Genomic DNA, 21552 nt, shown 5'->3' with positions numbered 1-21552 from the left:
ATGACGTCTCTTGTTAATCATGTCACAATATATCTGCTCGCTCCTTCCCTTCTTCCGTTCCTGCTGCTCCCACCTGGAGCATGGGGCATTCGTGAAACGCTTTATTTGACCTCAGTTTCTTAATCAAAGACAATCGGTAAAACTCCTCTGAAGGGGGATCAGCCATATCCAAGGCCGCTACCTACACACAAACACAGAACACAGACATGCATGCCTTGAGTGGGATTCGAAGTCGCGATCTCTGTGTTCAAGCGGGCGACGACATTTCATGCCTTAGATCGCCCGGCCACTGTGATCGGTAATCAAAATAGAGGATTGTTTAAATATTTGCGTGCCTTCGACTTTGGGACTGTACTAAGTAGTCTGTTAGCACATTTTTGCGTTGAAACTACAGCGATCAACCCACTGACCCCACTCTATTCGACGCGAAGAGCAACCCTATTGCCGTCACGATGCGAATTTCCCTCATACAGCGGAAGCATTGGAGAAGTGAGGTGGCTTAGACTCGGATCTTCCCAGGAATGTCCTCTCACATCACGGCAAACTTTATCGAACGTTATGGAACGATATAGAAGCGTATAGAGAATTAACGCACAACCGCATCGCTGCTGGTCGCGCCACACTGATGGCATGCACTCAGAAGCAATCTTCATCCTCTAAGCGCAATCACGAACACGGATGAGTTCTCTTGGTCAAAAGATGCGCAAAGCGATGAAGCAGGTCAGTCTGCTACTTGACTCTATGAGTAGCAAACCGTGAGGTAGAGACTACAGTTGCTCTCTTCTCTTGTCTCAGCTTCTGCGTGATCATGCGCAATCCAGCACTTACGGTAAAATGTCCGTGTAAAATATACTGTTGCCTTATTACCTTAAGAGACTTAGTGATCTCGGCTAATTTTGCATTACAATTCTTTCGATAATTGACCTGTCTTTTTGATACGTAATGTGATGATGTTATGTTACACATACATGGCGTACATAGACCAGAAAGGAACCGCCACATTGATACATAATGTTATGCTGTCATGTTACAGATACATGGCAGACGTGGACCAGAACGGAACCGTCATATTGATAGGTAATGTTATGCTGTCATGTTACAGATACACGGCGTACGTGGACCAGAACGGAACCGCCATATTGATACGTAATGTCATGACGTCATGTTACAGGTACATAGCGTACGTGGACTAGAACGGAACCGCCATATTGATACGTAATGTCATGACGTCATGTTACAGGTACATAGCGTACGTGGACCAGAACGGAACCGCCATATTGATACGTAATGTTATGACGTCATGTTACAGGTACATGGTGTACATGGACCAGAACGGAGACGCGGAGGGCAATTACACACTTCTGGCCCGAAAGCCACACCACATTTACCCCCAGCAATATGGTCTGTATCCTGTAGGGGTATTTACTCTCAAGAAGAACGACAACAGACTTCTGGTAAGTACTTGCTGACTAAATTTTGAGTGATTCTGTCATAACTGGGGTGAATTTGAAAGCTCTGTCTTTCTTGAAGGAAGTTATTTCCCCAGCTTCTTTCCTGACTCCGAATTAATTTGGTTTCCAACTTAACAATATCTTGAACATATCCTCTTTTCTTTTTTATTTCTTTGGGTGGGGGTGAGACTGAGTCCACGTGGTACGCTGGCAACTACTGGCCTATTGTACCAGCCCCGAATAACAGATGATTAGTGTGGAGCAGTCGGTGTAATGAGAATTGATAGAGGATACTAAAGTACTCGGAGAAAACCTGTCCCCAGTGCCACTTTGACCACCACAAATCTCACATGACTTGGCTTGGGCTCGAACTCGGGCCGCCGCAGTGGGAAGTCGGCGACTAACAGCCTGAGCTATGGGGCGGTCAACCGTCGTTACCATAAACACACGGCAGCTCTCCTCGAAAATTTTGTCATCATACACCTATAACATTTCCCCTCCCACTTTTATCTGTTAAGGGATTTGTGGTGTAAAGACGACACGAAGTTATCTGTTAATTAGGTAGGTCTAGGCTAGTAGTGGGATCCGTTGTCATGATGATCACAGGCCACAAGCATCACGAAATGATGATCCACGTTGGGGCTGTCCCTGCAAAATATTCATTGGCTTAATGCATCTGTTTGATTCACACTATCACTGGGTGGTGGTTACGTCGCTCCTGTTCACACAGATGCATTGTGTTAACATATCCTCAGTTTGGATTCCACTTATATCATATGATTCCATTTATTGTACAAGAACAGATTATATTATGTCTGTTTTTGTGAATGGACTATGTTCTATATGGGAGTGAAACTTGGTCTCTGACATTAAGGGAGGAACATAGACTGAGAGTGTTTGAGAACAGGATCCTGAGGAGAATATTTGGACCGAAGAGAGATGAAGTGACGAGAGGTTGGTGAAAACTGCATAATGAGGAGCTTCATAACTTGTACTCTTCGCCAAGTATAATTAGAATTGTCAAGTCAAGGAGGATGAGGTGTACAGGGCATGTAGCACGAATGGGGGAGAAGAGGAATGCATATAGTATATTGTGGGAAAGCCAGAAGGAAAGAGACCACTAGGAAGACCAAGACGTGGGTGGGTGGACAATATTGAAATGGATCTTAGAGAAATAGAATGAGGTGGTATGGATTGGACTGATCTGGCTTAGTAAAGAGTCTAGTGAAGGGCTCTTGTGAACACGGTAATGAACTTTCGGCTTCCATAAATTGCTGGTAATTTCTTGATTAGCTGCACAACTGACGGCTTCTGGAGAAGGGCTCAGCTCCATGGAGTTAATTATGGATAGACTCTAATTAGGAGCGAACTTGAGGCGCGTTTTACAGTGTCACAATGACATGGAGATTGGATTGCCAACAACCAGAAGACCAGTTTCGAAGATATTTGTATACATTTCCAAATTTGTGACCTTATACGTAGAAAAGCATGCTAGCAAACGCGATTTCTGGAATTGAAATTGTGGGTTACTCCGCAATAATTTTATTATGATGTTATTGATCCTTTCAATTTAATTACGTTAATAGTTTACGTGACGCTTTTTCTGGGGATATAACGTCCCTTCTCTGCTCCAACCTGGAATTCGCTTCCTGTTAAACGGCCGAAATGAAAATAAATCATCACTCAAAATTTCAACATTAATTCCTGTTAAAACCCGGCATTACCCGTAGGAGATAAAGCAATACAGCATTTGAATTCACATAGCCGTTTCAATAAAATTCAGATGCTGTACTGAAATTCTAAACGAAAATGTAAAGAAATATAAGTAAATATTAATTTATTAACCGTATAGTCAAATTGGGGAACGCGGTAGCGTAGTTGTTTGAGGCACTATGCTACAAGCCGGAAGATCGCGGGTTCGATTCCCGATGTATTTGGATCTTTCAACTGACCTAATCCTTCCAGCCTCACTATGATCCTATAGTCGACTCAGAAATGAGTACCAGGAATATTCTTGGGGGTAATGGGCTGGCGGCGCGTAAGTCTGCCAACCTTACAGCCATCTCTCAGCCGATTTTCTAAAAAATGTGGGAGCCTCGACGTCTCACAACCATATGGGTCTTCACTGGAGGTTACAGAGATAGCTTTACCTCTTTTACTGCTGGACTTCGTGTGCAATTGTTTGTTCTCACGGCGGTCTATATGAAGAATGCGGTGTTCTGGATTCTAACACCTTGTAGTTTTGAAACATTCAGACATCTCGGCTCAATTTTCCAAGTCAGACAATAAGGAAAGCGAGAAACGTGGAAGAATCAGGCGGTAAACAAGAGTTATGCTTGCCTCTTCTACACTGAAAACACAAACGATGCATCCCTCTGAAAGTGTGAGATGGAGCCTGGATAGCTCTGTTGGTAAGGCGACGGGCTACTGACTGGACCGCCGAGTTTATGTCCTTTACAAGGACAAGAGATTATCTCTCCTCCACAACGTCTATACTGGCTATACTATACACCCACCCCCCTATCCAAAGGGTACCAGGAGCTCTAATCCTTGGAGGTAAAGCGCCCGGGGCATGAAGCTGGCCTCCATCTGGTGCCGAGATGAGAAAATAAACTTCCTATAATTCCAGTACTACCGAAAGAGTTTCATCTCAGCTTTCTGTTTATTTTTTATTTATTTTTTGGTTTACTATTCGAAAATTAAGGTGGAAGTAAAATTCTCCTCCGAAATGTCCGTGATCATTATACAGTGTGTCCACAAAGGCCCTTCGACGTTTTAAAAAATTGTGGCCCCCAAACAAACCGCCACATAAGGTTTATGGCAGATCATAGTGAAACTCTGGAAGTTCTTACTGACCTCAATAGGCCCCGATGTAGGCTCCCTTGGTAGCACGGAGACCGTCCAGACAATATTCGAGCTCTTGCCATGTTCTGTGGAGCATGTCCGCTGGAATAGCCGAGATCGCATTCCTGATACGGGCCTTCAGGTCATCAAGTCCGTTAACTGATGTTCGGAACACACTGCTCTTGATATAACCTCAGAGGATAAAGTCCAGTGATGTTATGTCTGGTGAACGTGGAGGCCAAGGCATTGGACCGTCTCTGCCGATCCATCTTCCTGGAAATGTCCTGTCTAGGACCTGCAGGCCCCAATGAGGTGGAGCATCATCTTTTTGCAGAGTGATGCAGGTGCTCAGTTTGTGGCACTGCGTCCAGGTAGGTGTTCATGTTGATCGTCTGCTCTTGAAAAGAAAAGGATCCAATAACCTGGCCATGCATTACACCACACTACACGTTCACTTTCAGACTATGGCGTATGTGTTCCCTAACAACATCTGGGGTTTCAGTGCCCCAAATGCGCACACTATGCCTGTGAACTTTACCCGAGACATGAAATGTTGTCTCGTCTGTGAACATGATTTCTTCAAGAGGTCCACATCAAGGTCAATGCGGTCGAGCATTTTTCCTGCGAAATGTTGGCGTGCCATGCCATCAGCACGTTTCAACTGTTTCACTAACTGAACCTTTTATGCACACAACCTCAATCTCTTATGTAGTGCTTTGTGTTTCGTTGAACGTGGAGTAGCAATTCACGTGAAGCTCGACGTGTGGACTTTGTAGGGCTTCATACAAACGATTCACGGATTCTTTCCACACATTCATTGTTACAGCCGGTCTGCCACATCACTTGCGATCATGGACGCTCCCAGTGTCTAGGAAACGCCGTTGCCAGTCTTATTGCTTTGTCACTCGGAGGGTGTTTATTGAACTGTGTGCGGTAATTTCGTTGATTCTGGGTGACTGATTTTGCCTCAAAAAGCCAACCTACACAACGCGTGCGTTCCTGCATAGTCGCCATTTCAAAAACAACTGACTGAGAAACGTAAAATGGCCGCTTATGCCATCTTTTGGCGGCAAAAGAAAACTTCCAGAATTTCACGATTATCTGCCGCAAACCGCATGTGACTAGCTGAATTTGTTTGCGCGCCACAATTTTTCAAAACCCCAAGGGACTTTGTGGATACACTGTATAATAGACGACAGTTACCGTCTAACTTATGGTTCGTTTGGACGGGTTTTCACTGCACCGTGCCAAGTGTTTGGCTGTACAGTGACTCAGGAATTTGTGTTCCTTCTATTGGTTTCATGTCCCCCGTTTCAGGATCTGCAGCTCACAGACAGCATCGAATGGGTCAGTGGTCGTCCACCCATCTCAGAACCTCCGTGTGGATTCCGTGGCGAGAAATGCATCAGTGAGTACAGCGCTTAACCCTTCATGCTTCAATGAGTGAATGAATTGATGCTTTATGTATTTGTTAAGGGTACGAGGTCTGACAATAAAGTTCGCGAACTCGCCACATCTATATGAATTCTCCCAACACCGCCACTCGCCTCTCTTCGCCTTGTTCGAAGCCAACTATAGATTTACGCTTAGTAAGTGATCATTTCTAAACTGAATTCGGGTAATGATTGCTACCATTCAGTCCAGAACAATTTGTCTTCTCATCTGCTGTTTCAAATCGTAAAAATTAGAATATACAAAACTATAATTTTGCCTGCGGAAGGTCTCGGGTTCGTTTCCCGATAAGATCATTGGGGTCATTGGATTTTTTCAATTGACCTAATCCTTCTAGCAGTAATATAACCGTGGGGTCGACTCAACTTCAAACAGAGATGAGTACCAGGAATCTTCCTAAGGGTAAAGAGCGGCTGGTCCACAAGGCTGACAAACTCACCGCCATCTGTGAGCCTATTGTCTTAAAAGTGTGGGATCCTCAACGTCTCAATCATATAGGCCTCCACGGCCTGTTACAGGGATACCTTTATTTTTTCTTTATAATTTTGCCTGTTGTTTTGTAGGGGTGTGAAACATGATCTCTGACGTTAGGGGAGGAACATAAATACTTCAGACCAGAGTGTTCAGAGGATATTAAGTGACGGGAGGTTGGAGAAAACTGCATAATGAAGAGCTTCATATTATGTACCCTTTGTCAAGAATAATTAGAATGCTCCAATCAAGGAGGATGAGATTGACAGAGCATATAGCACGAATGTGGATAATAGGAATGCTTATATGACACTGGCGGGAAAGCCAGAAGAAAAGAGATTACTAGGAAGGCCAAGAGGTATGTGGGTTGATAATATTAAAATGAATCTGAGAGAGATAGGATAGGGTGGTAGGGACCGGATTGACCTGGCTCAGGATAGATATCAGTTGAGTGATCTCGTGAACAAGGCAATGAACTTTCAGGCGGCTTCTCAGATAGTGTTCGGCATTTCGTTAAATTGTTCTACACAGTAACTGGTAAACTTGAAGTAATATTTCCTTGCATTAGTCGTTGACTTTTAGCCAGATTTAGTGGACGTAGTTGGGAGGATGTATGTTAAGCGTAAATTTGTGACACCGTCTGTATACACTGTGTAAGGCCGTGTGGCTGTACGACTGTGGAATTGGAAAGCATTTGCAAAGAAACGGTCTGATCTGATCGAGGTACTCTCCCATCATTTACCTGCATGGACATTTTGTGTTCAACTGTTCATATCCTCGCAGTTGGAAGGAAGCCGCCGTTCAGAGTAGATTGCAGCGCGTGAAGCTGAAGAATCTTTACTGTTAGAAGCCATTGGCAAGGAACGACTGGTTAAGACACAGCAGGCTGGAAAATATGTAGCTGGTGCTGTGGTGATCTGTGAATTGCAGAGATTTGCGATGATTATGTAATTACTTGTAGTTCCGAGTTGTGTGTATAAGTGGTCAATAAATCCAATATCCAATACAAAACCCCGTCTACAGTCACTCCATATTACGTAACAGTGGATTTTTTCCGCTGTGCCCCTTAATAGCCTTAGCTATAGGAACACGCCCTTATTCCGAATAAAAGGGTATCAAATGTAATTATTGCTTTATCTCGGGCTCTTCTGGAAATTGCCACTGTGCATTTAATTCCCTGAAGAACTACCAGGCACTTAGTGAACGCAAGTGGCAGTGACCGCCGCTTGATGGCCAAGTTTACGTGCCTCACGGTTACTGAAATCCTCTTAATCTAAGCAGAACTGGAGTATATATTCGCTTTATGTGACTCTACTGCTTTGGCTTTGACATTCGTTGTACGCGGTCAGCCACACACGCTTTCCAGGAGCATTTTGTTCTACATAAATGCTTGCTACCATTCAGTCCAGAACTTTGTCTTCTCGTCTGCTGACTGAAAACATGAAAATTAGAATATACAAAGCTATAATTCTGCCTTTTGTTCTGTATGGGTGTGACACTTGGTCTCTGACATTAAGGAAAGGACATAGACTGAAGGTGTTTGAGAACAGGGTGTTGAGAATATTTGGATCGAAGAGGGATGAAGTGACAGGAGGTTGGAGAAAACCGCATAATGAGGAGCTTCATAATTTCTACTATTTTCCAAGTAAAATAAGAATGATGAAGTCAAGGAGGATGAATGGACTGGGCATGTAGCACGAATGAGGGGGAAGAGGAAGAGAGACATTGGTGGGAAAGCCAGAAGGAAAGCGAACACAAGGAAGACAAAGACGTAGGTGGTTGGATAATATTAAAATGGATCTTATATAAAATAGGGTGGTATTGACTGGATTGGTCTGGCACAGGATATGGTCTAGTGGAGAGATCTTGTGAACATGAGAATTAACTTTCTGGTTCCATGAAATGCTGGGAAGTTCTTGAATAGCTGCACGACTGGTGGCTTCTCAAGAAAGGCTCAGCTCCATCAAGTTAGTAATAGCCTTCGCAGCACTCAGAGTACGGAATGTCCTGCGTTTTCTGGTAAAATGTGCCCACTTCAAGTTCCACCGTCTGAAATTGAACCCACAGTGACCACTGACATGAGGGAAGGTTGGCCCTACGTCCTGCCTGAACGCGCAGCTCTCTCCTGTGGACTCGAGGCCTGTAACAAGTAGTTATGCCAGCATTCACGAAGTACGAAAAAAATTACTCGTATTTAAGCACTGATTAAGATTAAATATGTAAGAAAATTACGTTCGCATACCGGCAGTTATGAACTGTTTGTTATACATGTATCCTCAGGGATATATCGCAGCGCAGTCCGTTGTAAGGAACTGACGTTTCAGAGGAAAATGTCGCCTCCATCTTCAGGGTAAACCGAGCAAGAAACCATCAAATCTGTTGATTTTCAACGAACTACACGTCGTTATATCTCAGAAGATAGAACTCTTCGAGATTGAATGTTATTGGTGCTTTATTCAATTTCTTTTTGCCTCAGTTCCTCTGACGCTCATCAACAGTTACATGAATGAAAACTCATTAATATTTGCGGAACGCGGATAATTCGTTTATACGCGACCTCCCAAAGTACGGAAAACACTGCTATTGTTTTAAGAAGCTGAAGAAGGTTTAGCTTTTGTGTATGTATCTGTGTAACTGACTTGGTTTGTTTTATGCAGGATGTGTCACAATGCTTATATGGGCTCAAACCTCATCCCACATAAAGTTCGTTGCACTAGAATTCACCGCCTGGGCCGCTCTCAAGGGAAGTTTTCACCGCGTTGAGCGAGGGTTTAATGTACATTGAAATATATTTCGCTGAATTTGCTCTGAAAAGCATAAGTCACTGCTTCCAACTTATTGGATCCCCCGCTCCTGTATTTCAGTTGTGCTACGGAATTGTGACATCAAACATTTCTGAAATTGAAATAAGTGTAATATATCAAGAAGTGCTCCTTATCATAGAAAAGGGTAGAGCTATCCCTGGAGAGCCGTGGAGGTTCATATGGTTGTGAGACATCGAGGATCCTACATTTTCTAGACAATCTGCTCACTGATGGCGGTGAGTTTGTCAGCCCCTTACCCCCCAAGAAAATTTCTGGTGCTCATTTCTATTTGAGGCTGAGTCGACCCCAGGGCCCTAGTGCGGATGGAAGGATTAGGACAATTGAAAAACGCAATGAATTCATCGGGAATCGAACCCGCGACGTTCCGGCTTGTATCATAGTTCCCGAACCTCGTGCCCCCCTCCTTATTACAATGATCAAATAAAAACCAGGTTATGTCTCCAGACACGAAATTTTCCAATAAGTGACAAGAAAATATTTAAACACATCGCTGCCTAGAGCGGGAATAGCGCAGTCGGTATAGCGAGTGGCTACTGCCTGGACGACCAAGGGGTCGGAGTTCGAGTCCCAGTATGATCAAGAAATTTCACTTCTCCGTGTCGTTCAAACCGTCTCTGATGTCCACACAACCTCCTATCCAATTGATACTGGGGGCTCATTCCTCGGGGGTAAAGAGGTCGGGGCATGAAGTTGACATCTCACTTCCAGCTAATGCCGAGGTCAAGAAAACGTGGGTCTCTATACCCACTCGCCCATACTCCTTCATGATGTAATGCGTAATTAGTTAAGTACAGGGACAACTTTATTATTTGTATTATTCTTAGTGGAGTGAGAGTGAGTCCACTTGGTACTGCGGCCACTGCTGGCCTATTGTACCAGCCCCAGATGATAGGTGATGGTGATTGTGGAGCAATTGGTGGAATGAACATTGGCAGGGGAAACCGAAGTACTCAGAGGAAACCTACCCCATTGCCACTTTGTCCACCATAAATCTCACATGAAGTGACTCGGTCTCGAACCTGGACCGCCGCGATGGAAAGCCAGCGACTAACCGCCTGAGCTATGGAACGACCATCCAGGGACAACTTTACATTTTACCTTTACCCATCGCTGCAGTAACACTCGGAGCTGGTCTCCTACTTCAGAAAAATTACATTTAATGACTTAACCCCAATTTGGGGCCGCGCCATAGCTCAAGCGGTTAGTCGCTGGCTTCCCACCGCGGCGACCCGGGTTCGATCCCGAATCTGATCTAGTGGGATTTGTGGTGGACGAAGTGGCACTGGGGCGGGTTTTCTACGAGTACTTTAGTTTCCTCTGCCACTCTTCATTCCACCAAATTCTCCAATATCATAATCACCCGGGGCAGGCTACAATAGGCCAATCAGCGGCCGCCGTGCCGAGTGGACCAGTTGAACTCCACCCCTTATTAAGCGAATTTTAATGGGTATCGGTGGCTCTTTCACCCAGGGTAAATCGGCGTGAAGCTGACCATTCACCTCTATCTAGTGCCGAGAACAAGAATGGTCGAGCTATACCTCCAATTCCCTTCAAGTCTTCGTGGCATAATTAAGAACAGGGACAATTTTGCCTTCACCGTATATTTTAACCTTTTTTAAATTAAAGTAAGGTTTTGAGATCACCTTGCTGTTTGTATGTCTATATATGTATGTCCCATATCGTTGCTGGGCAACGGCTCGCTAAACGCGTTCGCAGAAGAAAGAATACGCAAGCAACAATAGAAGAATTTTTCGACTCTGTATTTTCAGTGCTGTCCATGTAGTGCTGTACTCGGAAAGTAGGCAATCAATTCTTCTCAGAACTTGTGACATAAATCCGAGCTAATACAAAGATATCTATAGAATCACACGTATATTGGGCGTTAGTATGTCCGGAAATGAGGTACTGTACAATCAGCATTGATCATTTCACATTTATGGGATGGACCCTAAACTCCTGAGACTTCGGATTCGCCATATTATTATTGCTGCCCGAAACAGTATTGAAGATGGCTCATTGTCTGAATTACGTCTGAACACGCACTGAAAAACTGCACCGACAAGATGCAGGCGGTGTGAAGGTTTCATGACTTGACGTGACTCCATTTGACTTACCTTGACTTGACCAGACTGGACTATCGGATTGGGCATGTCAGTGTGGAGCTCAGGTAGGGGAAGGTGTACAATGTCCTGTATGCTCACAGAACGAAGAGTGTAATACAGAACCTAGTAACTCTCTGTTCTTACAGAGAGTACTGTTGTACTCTGAAAATAGCCAATCACTTTATGGTATAAATAAAGACCCTCCACGGTAGCCTTGCGAGTCGTAGAAGGTGACCGAAAGGGTACCCAGTGCCTGGGGGATACGACTAAAATTACAGGATTTCCGGATTGGAGGTATCAAAAATACCAATATTATATCTCAGAAATGATTTATTATACACATTTGTGAGTTAAGTTTTTTTCCTGAGTATGTAACTTTCTCAATAAATTTCACTGTGGGCTCCCTTGCTGGCACGACAAATATCCAGGCTTAAAGCATGTTTGGTGTTACAGCAACAACAGCATCCCTTATGCGGGCTTTCAGATGTTGAAGGTCGTTGATCTTAACCTGGTAGACAATGTTCTTCACATAACCCCACAAGAAAAATTCCAGTGGGGTTAAATCAGGCGACCTAGGAGGCCAAGCGATTGGTCCATCTCTGCCGATGTATCTCCCAGCCATCTCTAAGTCCAGGTGATTCTTAATATGGTGGCAGAAATGTGGCGGCGTCCCATCTTGTTGGAGGATAGTTTGGGGTGGCAATTGGGGCAGCGCATACCGCTCCACAATGTCCAAGTACGAACATCCGGTCACAGTCTTTTCCCAAAAGATAAACAGTCCAATCAACTTGTGCATTAAGCCGGTGCACACTTTCACTTTGGGGCTGCCTCTCTCCAACTCACATATGACGTGTTGATTTTGACCGCCCCAAGTCCTGCAGTCGTACCTGTTTAAAACTCTGTTGACATGGAACGTCGCCTCGACGCGCAGTTCTTCCAGCAAGTCCACAGCGAAGTTTTTGCGTGCTACTTGTTCACTCGGTTTTAATACACGAATCATTTTAATCTCATACTCTGTTAGGCGGAGCCATTTTTGTAACACATCGTGCAGTATTGAACGTCGAATTTCAAACTGCAAGCTATCAGCACGAATTGATTTGCGCGGATTTCGCTGGAATGCCTCTCTAATGCGATTAACATTTTCTTCGGAGGTCCGTGTCTTTCCAGGAGTTTTTACACGCAACGGACAGCCTGCAGTCGTCAGTTTGTTGTCCCAGAACCGACTGCTTTTTCCCTCCAGGAGATTGACATCCATATTGCGCTATAAAACGGCAGCCGTGAGAGATTGCAACTTCTGCTAGCCACAACTCAGATTGAACCTGTCGACATCGTTCTGAGCTCCCCGAAGGTCACCAGCTGGCGCATACTCACAAGACAGGCATGAGAGAAAAATAACTTTCAGAGTTTTCCTTCCCGATGACATAAACCGGATACGTGTATAACACTTAGTTTCCGAAATATGAATTATTTATTTGGGTACCTTTCATCCGGGCATCTCTATAATAATAAGTTAAATCTACTCGAGGATTTGTAGTATAGACTACCCAGAACAAAAAATATCGAAAAGCGTTCAGTATTCTCTGAGCACAGGTATGCGAGGCGGACAGATATTATATCACTATTGCGCACATATTTTATGAAACTATTTCAGATATCTTGAACGGAAAATTCATATTCCTGGATCGCATTGTGGATAACCCACTTTCAGCTCTCCTGTTTGGAGATCAGTTGTCTTCGTTTTCTCTTATAGCCTGGTAGTAGAATAGCACCACGAAATAAACAGATGTAATTTTCTGCCAGATTCGTTATTTCCACTGTCAACTACTGAATTTCAGTTTGAGAAAACCTCGTTATACAGAGCGTCCCAGGATGAAAGGTCAGCATTCTTGGAGGTCATATTGTCGGTCATTCTAAGCAAAAATTGTATATGTACACATGTCCTATTCCGAACAGTTCCCGAGATAGAGTTATTTCACTGTACTGTTGCAAAATTATTGATAAGAAAGAGATACGTGGTGCGATGGGAAAGTTCACGGACTGGCTCAAGAAAGAAATGCCGGCTTAACTTAACTCAGTTTTGGCTGTCATCTCCTTCAAAATAGTCTCCTTGAGAACGTACTCATACACAGAGATCCCATCGTTTTACGCACGTTTCGAAAGCACCGTGGAAGCCGTTTTCCTTAATGCTGTTCGAGTACCGCTTGTGATTCCCTTTGGACGTCGGACGCTGTTTCAAAATGTCGTCCCTTTAGTTTCATCTTCAATTTGGGAAACAAAGCTAAACCACAGGACGCTAAGTCCGGGGAATAGATAGAATGGGGACCGATAACCATGTTGTTGTTAGTCACAAACTCTGTTATTTTCAGGGACTTGTGGGATGGCACGTATGTCATGATGAAGGAGCAATGCGACGCATGCCCAAATTTTCTGTTAAGATCTTCTGGAAAACTCCACAATTTATCCCATCGGATTGTTTGGCGACGGCCATCTTTGAGGATTTCTCGATCTTTTCAACTTACACTCGACCTGCCTTTAAACATAAATGCTATTGAAGAACCACTGTCTGACTCAAAGAATTATCTCCAAAAGCCTCACGAACATTTCAAGGTTTTCAGTAGCGGATTAACGGAGCTCCACGCAAATCTTGAAGCAGACAATTTGCTCGATTTTGCTATCCATCGCAGGCAAAACAAAACACGAAGTCGATAAAGCACTCGTATAAAAACAATGGGTGTTCATAGCGCGGTGACACGTAGCAGATTGATGCAATAGGCCAACAGAAGTGTGACCTTGGCCTCCCCTCTCATCTTCTTTCACCGAGGCAGTTACAACAATAACTGTCCGGGAACTTTCTGATACCACCTCGTACTACATATTGCTTCTAATGTCGGTATTTTTTGTTCGAATGACAAAGTTGATACAGTTTGCCTAGTGTAATACATTTTCGAAAATTCCACCGTCAACAACAATGCACTTTGCAACTCTTGTGAGGACATGGCGTGTTGCTCGTCTGTACAGTGTACAGTGTACTGTACAGTGAAATAGCTCTATCTCAGTGCAACTCGTGTGAGGACATGGCGTGTTGCTCGTCTGTACAGTTTGCAGTGTACTGTACAATGAAATAGCTCTATCTCGGAAACCGTTGGGAATACGACACGTTCAAATGCATTTTTTGCTTAGAATGAATGATACTGTGACCTTCAAGAATATTGACCTTTCCTCCTGGAAAATCCTGTATAAGGACACAGGATCTCTGAGAACCCAACGTTTCCAATAACTGTTCCTTTACGCTTTTAAATCCGATCCCAGAACATTACACTGCCAGCAGATCGAGCTCTCGACGCTCTCGAAATTACTGAACAGTAAACAAATACTGATTAGCCACGGGCCTGGATGGACGCCGAGGGAAGGGGGTGCTGCAGTTTCAAATTAGTTGCTGATTGTGAGATTAAAGTGTCACGGTGACCCAGTGTGAGATGACAGACAACCAGCTAATTTGAATGGTGCAGCTGTCAGAGGCTTGAAAAAACTCTCCTGGCTATGAGAAGCGAAAAATTTCCGGTTATTATATGCTGTATTATAACATTCTGTCCTGAAAATGAAGTCCGTTTCTCAGAGACGTTCAATACCCATCTACTAAACAACACTGTATAACGTTCCATAAGACAGTAAAGTTCATATACAAAAATTACTGTAGCTTGATCTTTGAGTTTCAGAATTGTATCTAAATAATTAAAATTAAAAATTCACCTCCTACTTCAAGGAAACTGCACTGCATGTGAATTATAAAGACCAATTGATTAATGCAGCTTAAGATAAACATTGATTATTTTATGCTGGTTATTAGTTCAGCAGGAAGTCTTGTCATTGGTTATGTAAGTCTTCATACTATTAACCCCCCCTTTACGTATTCCATTCCAGCCCTACTTCTCATCGAATGATACCTCGAGGAAGACGTTTAATGTCATTACCACAAATAACACACATAAATAATTCAACCATAAAACGCCTCTTTTATACATATAGAATACTACACTTCACATATCCACGTCGAAATATCAGTACACATTACAATAGACATTATACACTGAAACAAAAGGCTAGTTGCTCGTGCGTGATCTACTACATAACTTTCGTTTATGTTAAAGCTCGACAATTATTTTCCGTGGTAAGATTAAGCTTACATAATAACAACGATAAGTCTCAAGTTTACAAAACTTTTCTGCATTATTATTATTATTATTATTATTATTATTGGAGGGGGTGGGTTTCCACATGCACCGCGACCAGTTGTTGGTCTATTGTACGTCCCCCTTTGATATTCTACCAGTCTCCATACCCTACCGGTACTGGTGCGTGCTATCAGCCCCGTTAAGCCAATGAGGTCGGCCCTCGGTACCTTGATTCCTCCCCCATCTGCTAGAGGCATTGGAAACTACTTGGGCGGGAAATTGTTGCCTAATTTAGCTCAGAGGTCTCCTAGAGACATGAGGTCCTTTTACTTGCCGTAAACCTACGACACGGGACACACAGCTTAAAGTCCCTCCTGGAGGACTTGTTCCCTGAATTTTTCCGCCCTTAAAAATTCCACGACCTCCGCCGGGTTTGAACCAGCGTACCTTGAGTCATGAGGTGGGAACGTTGCCCCTAGACTACGGAGGCCGCTAAACTTTTCTGTAAGATATAGAAGTACGAGGGAGAGTCAGCAAATAGGTCACAAATGGAAGTAAAACAGTTGTAATGGGGGACGTAACAGGTTTCCTAAGCTAATCGCTATGCAGCAGCACAGCACATCATGACAGTCTAGGTAGCAGAAGCGCATGTGCAAGTTTAGAGGCTGGTTTCAGTACTGAAATTGGAGACCGTGCTTGACTAGTGTACTACCGAAATGGGGCGTTCTGTTGTTCTTGTTTGTGGGCAAAAGGGCTCAATGCAAAGGATTTTCACAAAGAAATGTTTCCTGTTTACGATGGTAAGTGTTTTTCGCGCAAAGCGGTTAACAACTGGGTCGAAAAATTCTCCCATGGACGTTCGAAAGTCGCAGATGAAGCCCGACCAAATACGGAAGTGCTTGAGATAGCTAGTGTGTGTGCTGTAGTGAACTGTAGTTTCAGTGAATTAATGCAATGGCTAAAATCGCTTTCAGCCATGGATCTATAAGAGTTCAGTAAATCCGATTATCAATCCAAAACCCGTCTGTTGTCACTCAATCACGTGACAATGATATTATCCCATCTCCATCCTCCGGGTAACCTTCTCCCAAGAGATTTCTCTAGAAAAATTCTGCTCGCACATCAGTAATTCTGTATTCGTGCTACATACCCATCCTATACTTAGATCACAATACTAAAGTTACGGAGCAGGTTAGTATGATGATATCGTTCTGGTCTTCTCTTCGGGTGGTGCCCGGTTCGGTTCTTGCCAGGTCTACGGCTGTCCTGAATGAGTTGTTTTGCAGTTTTCCTCAGTCACTCCAGGCAAGTCATAGGATAGTACTTCATCAGCCAAATATTGCTTCCTTACCATTTCATCGTAAAATTCGACACCGTATAGTCAACGATACTGACAGCGACGTAAGGTGAGCTGCAAAATGGTTCCTCGTTATACAGAGGCAAGTCAAGGAAAATGAGATGTGCAGAGCATGTAGCACACATGGGGTGAAACTGAAGGAATATAGGATTTGGGTGGAAAACCCAGAAGGATAGAGACCACTTGGAAATCCTAGACGTAGATGACAGTATAATATTAAAATTGATTTTAGAATAATGGGTTGATGTAGCATGGACTGGATTGCTCTGACTCATGATAGGGACCAGTGAATGGCCCTTGTGAACGCGTTACTGGTCCTTCGGGTTCCGTAAAATGTTGGTAAGTTCTTGAGTATCTGCACAACTGGCACCTTCTCAAGAAGAACTCTTCTCCATGAAGTTAGTTATACAGAAGAACCTAGTATTTTCATTTTTTTCCATCTGTCTGGGTCCTTCGGTTTCCCACGTCACCTTGCTATCAGTTTCTCTTTCTTGATCTTATGGTAGTGAAATAGAAAGTAACCTTTCGTTCATTTTCATAACAAACGTATACTGAATTCTGAAAACGAGCAGAACCCGTCTGGCACACGTGTTGTAACAATAAAGTTCGCGAACTCGTCGAGGTTGAAGTGCTACATACATCATTGCTGAATATCACTGTGCTCGCCTTGAAAGTACTCCCCTTGGGAAGCTATGCACCTATGTCAGCATCTAGTTCAATCTTCGAAACAATTTTGGAACTGGTTTTGTGAAATGATCTTCAGCGCTGCCGTCCCACATAACCTGCTATCAAAGCTAGTGACTAACCAGCTGAGCTATGCACACGAAAAAGTAATCTCGAATTTTAATTAGAAGTGCTGAGAAAAGAACTACAATCCACAAAGTCAAGATTTGTGGTGGCCTTACATTCCTCGAAATTGCTGTATGGTTAGACTGTTTAATTACGTAACTGCAAAAGTGAACACGGAATGAGATATAGATGTGTTGTTATTTTCAAATGTCTGAGTGACTATAGACGGTGGTTGGATTAGTAATTGTATTTATGGACTACTTACAGGTCGTAACTACAAGTAACTACATTGCTATCTCTAATTCACACATTCCACAATTCACTACAACACACACTAAATCTTCTCAGTCTGCTGTGTTTTCACCCGTCATTCTCTGGTAACGGCTTCAAACAGCAGACTTTCCTCTTATCCTGTGTTCCAAAATACTCCCATGCCTCAGCTACCAGCTTCTATTAGTAACAACTCACTGCGACTGAACTGCAGTTCTCTAACTCATCAATCAACTCGCCTCACTCCACTGTATTCAACTGCATTGCTCTCACTAAATCTCAGTAATTGTCATGCTCATAACATCTATGCCGGACAGCACAGAAAACACCGTTCGTCTGTTGATGTATCCATTGTTGCTTTCGCAGTTCTCGGAGCGGACTGCGCTGAAAACACCTCTCAGCCAGTCCATTGGCGCGTGTTGCGAATCTGTTGCCTAGCAACTGGCGTTGATTACAGAGTCATTACTTAACAGCGAGTTCTTTATGCTACATCATGAATACGGGAAGAACCGTGATGCTGAAGCGTACGACAGTTCATGTGACTAAGCTGCCTTTTTACCATAAGATATGTAAGATAGGCATGATCTGATCTGAAAAGCCTCTACTTATATAGGACTTGTATATAATGCAAAAGGAAGAATTCTCAGTAACATGCCACATGTGCGATACGCACACTTGACGGAAGGCTAGATATATTTACAAGAGATCAATCCATCTTCTTGTCAGAGAGGATGTTACATAAGGACTATTGCCGCAATGGCTCAGTCGGAAAATATGTCTGGCCGTGACTCTGAAGGGACTTGACGCCAAGACGAACTGATTGACGGTAAACCGCCAGTCGTAGAGTGTAAAGTAATTTTTATTGACTCTGACTCTGGATTATTTAATTCTCTTGTCCCGTGTTTTGGCTAGAGAGATTCGGGAAAGTTTTTGTAAACCTCAGTTAACGTAGTCGATAACCATACCGAGATTTCAAGCTGGTATCTCTAGAACATGGGACATCTCAATCAGGCAGTTGGCACTCCCGCTTAATGTTTGGGGTGTACTTGGTCTCTCAATCTGATGTTGTCACGGTAGTGTCTCCTGGAAAGTGGGGCCGTGTAATCGGGTAAGAGCACAACATTTTGGATGAACTTAACTGTTTCCATCTTCAGGGTGAAATAGTAAGTTAAGCAGGCAACCAGCAGGAATGAACAGCAAGCAGGGTGCTTCCTACGTCTTTATACTTTCCTTTAGAGACTGGTATAATTAGGCGAAAATTGCCCCTGCCTCGCCGCAACCCACAGCACCAAGCTACTCCAGCGTAGTGAGCCGGGCCAGGCCGCACATTGCTGGCCCCAGTTCCTCCCCATTTACGGCTGTACAGAGTATCAGATTCTTCTGTCTGCTCTGAAGAGATCAGTTAAGGCATGGATATGAAGCCGTTGCCATGACGACCGTTGCTCTGATACCGGTTGATCTCTTGGCAGATACGAGACAGGTGTACTGCTGTTACATGGCCTCGAGACGTAAGGGCTGTTCTGAAAGTCGCACTTCCACCCTGCGCTGCCCTATATACAGACACAGAAACGTTGGGGGGCAGCGTACTCGTGTTAAGTGTGCTCCTCCTCCTTTTTACTTTCTTTACTTCCATAACAATGATTTTGCCGTTTATTATTGGCATTTTCTCTCTTCCATACTCGTTTTATATTTTGTCTCCAAATATTTTTTATTATTGCTATTGTTTAACGTATATGACAGAGAAGGCTAGCGTATGGGGTGAAGAGTTAAACTTGTATTCTGGAAGTGTTCGGTTCGAATTTTGGCCGGTAAGCAGCCTCTCACGACTGAGAACATTTTTGGTTTTACTCAGTCCCTCCATGCAAATGCCAGTATAGTATCCCAATTAGGCCACGTTCATTTCTTTCGTAATCCTTTTCAATTCATCTTTCATCCTTCAACGTACCATCCGACGCTATGACGTTTAGGTACTGACAGAGTAGCAGAACAGACGACAAATAAAGTGCTTCGTCATATACTTAGCTACATTCATTATTATTATTAGTAGTAGTAGTAGTAGTAGTACATTTTTTCTATATATTTGTGCGTTTTTTGTTTTATTTTCTGTTCATGCTTGTTCTTTAATTGGGCTGTAGATTTGTAAGTTAACACGTAAATAGAAAATAAAGCTTTCTTTTTGCTCAATTAATTAAGCACCGCGCCATGAAAAGGTGAGGGGAGAAATGAGTTGTAGCTCCACCGTTCCTGGCCCTGGCATTAGTTCGAGGTGAGTGGTCGGCTTGACGCCCTAGCTCCTTTAACCCCCAATGAAAAATCCCCCGGTTTTCATTGTATAGGAGGCTTAGTGTGCACCCGGACAGGTCTGAAAGCTGTAATGTAGAGAAAATCCCCTGCAGGGAGTCGAATCCCGGTTGTTCAATCAGTACCCCGTCGCTATACCGGCTGAGATATAAGGGTAAATACATTTACTATTATTGTTATTATTATAATTATTGTGACGAATGTGACCGTTGCTAAACAACGGTTCGATGAACACATTTCCGAGGTTACGCAGTCAACAGTAGTACGTCCGTTGCTTAGTAGCAGGTTGCTAGGCACTTTTCATAGCAACGGACAAAACACAAATATGTAATAACAGAATGACAACAAAATGTTCGAGGTGGGGGTCTCTATTCGGTTCTCACGAAGTTGTAGAGGGAGGACACGTGAGAAGGCTCAGCAAAACTTATTCGGGAGAGGTTCCTCATTCGTCATTCGTCATAGTGGAAGGGACAGTCACTGATTGTGAGCTGTTATAATTGATTTTAATTGTAAAGACGTGCCAATAAATCCATTCATCCAACCCAGAACCCGTTAGTATTAGGCGGAAGCCCGGATGCGTGACATTTTTTGTCAGAAGTGGTTACGACCATAAATACATTATATTGTTGTTGTTGTTGTTATTATTATTATTATTATTATTATTATTATTATTATTATTATTATTATTATTGTTGTATACTTTCTTTGGAAACTGTTGGTCCCCGATTATCTCAGATTTTACTGCTTTCAATGTCGGGTCTTGAAGTAAAATTCACCCTTCTGCTTGATTCGCTTCGGCTGCTAAGGTTGTCTATAGATACACTGATGTATTTGGAGCCAAAACTCTTTCTGTTGGACTTATTTTCCAGTGACACATCCTCAATTATTAAAATATTAATTGTATTCGATATGAATGCATGTATATATATATTTTTACTTGAGGCAAAATGATTAGTGTACAGAATTCTGCTTCTGCGCTATTGAAGTGACGTCATATGCTGAAATGAAGTACCAATGTGTGCAGGTGACCAGCTAATGGGTTTCTTTTAACCTCGTTTGTATGCGTGGATATCAGCCTGACTGGAGCGCCCTGTTCGGTGCTGATGGAATAATTCTCCAATTTGTAGTCTGTTCTTTAGAAGGACATGTCTCAGCGTAAATAATGTACATTTATTATGGTCTCCCTGGATTTAACCATCTATGATATAACCCGAGTTTCAGGCGCATTCACAAACATTGCAAAAGGCAACATCTTCGTCATGTACTGTCTGTCTGTCTGTCTCTACATATCTATCCGCAAGAAACAAACCGGCTCAAACTGGATATATTTTCGTGACGATTTGCTCTAATCTGTCGACGTAATTCTGTCTGGATTAAAATGGAATAAACATAACGAACCGTTTATAACAAGACCCAAATGCTTACAGCCTTAGAGGGACTTGCAACAGTGCGCAGAACTGCGCTATTCGTGCTTGTACAGAAACATTTTATAGCTTACTGTAGGTGTAGAGAGGCTGT

At 43.2% G+C, this 21552-nt stretch overlaps 1 protein-coding gene across 4 annotated transcripts in view; it reads left to right on the top strand.

The window, feature by feature from the left end:
* Nucleotides 1–21552, top strand: part of LOC111870337 (receptor-type guanylate cyclase Gyc76C) — a 240603-nt gene that overhangs the window by 149866 nt on the left and 69185 nt on the right. For all 4 annotated transcript variants that reach the window (XM_033753787.1, XM_033753786.1, XM_033753784.1 and 1 more), the window contains exons 8-9: nt 1310–1454; nt 5613–5703. In XM_033753787.1, coding sequence (XP_033609678.1) covers nt 1310–1454; nt 5613–5703 — 236 coding nt within the window. The remainder of the gene's footprint in view (nt 1–1309; nt 1455–5612; nt 5704–21552) is intronic.

The sequence above is a fragment of the Cryptotermes secundus genome, unplaced genomic scaffold (genome assembly GCF_002891405.2).
Source record: "Cryptotermes secundus unplaced genomic scaffold, Csec_1.0 scaffold391, whole genome shotgun sequence".
Lineage (NCBI taxonomy): Eukaryota > Metazoa > Arthropoda > Insecta > Blattodea > Kalotermitidae > Cryptotermes > Cryptotermes secundus.
Note: the sequence above shows the minus strand (reverse complement) of the source record. Positions and strands in the feature narration are given on the sequence as shown.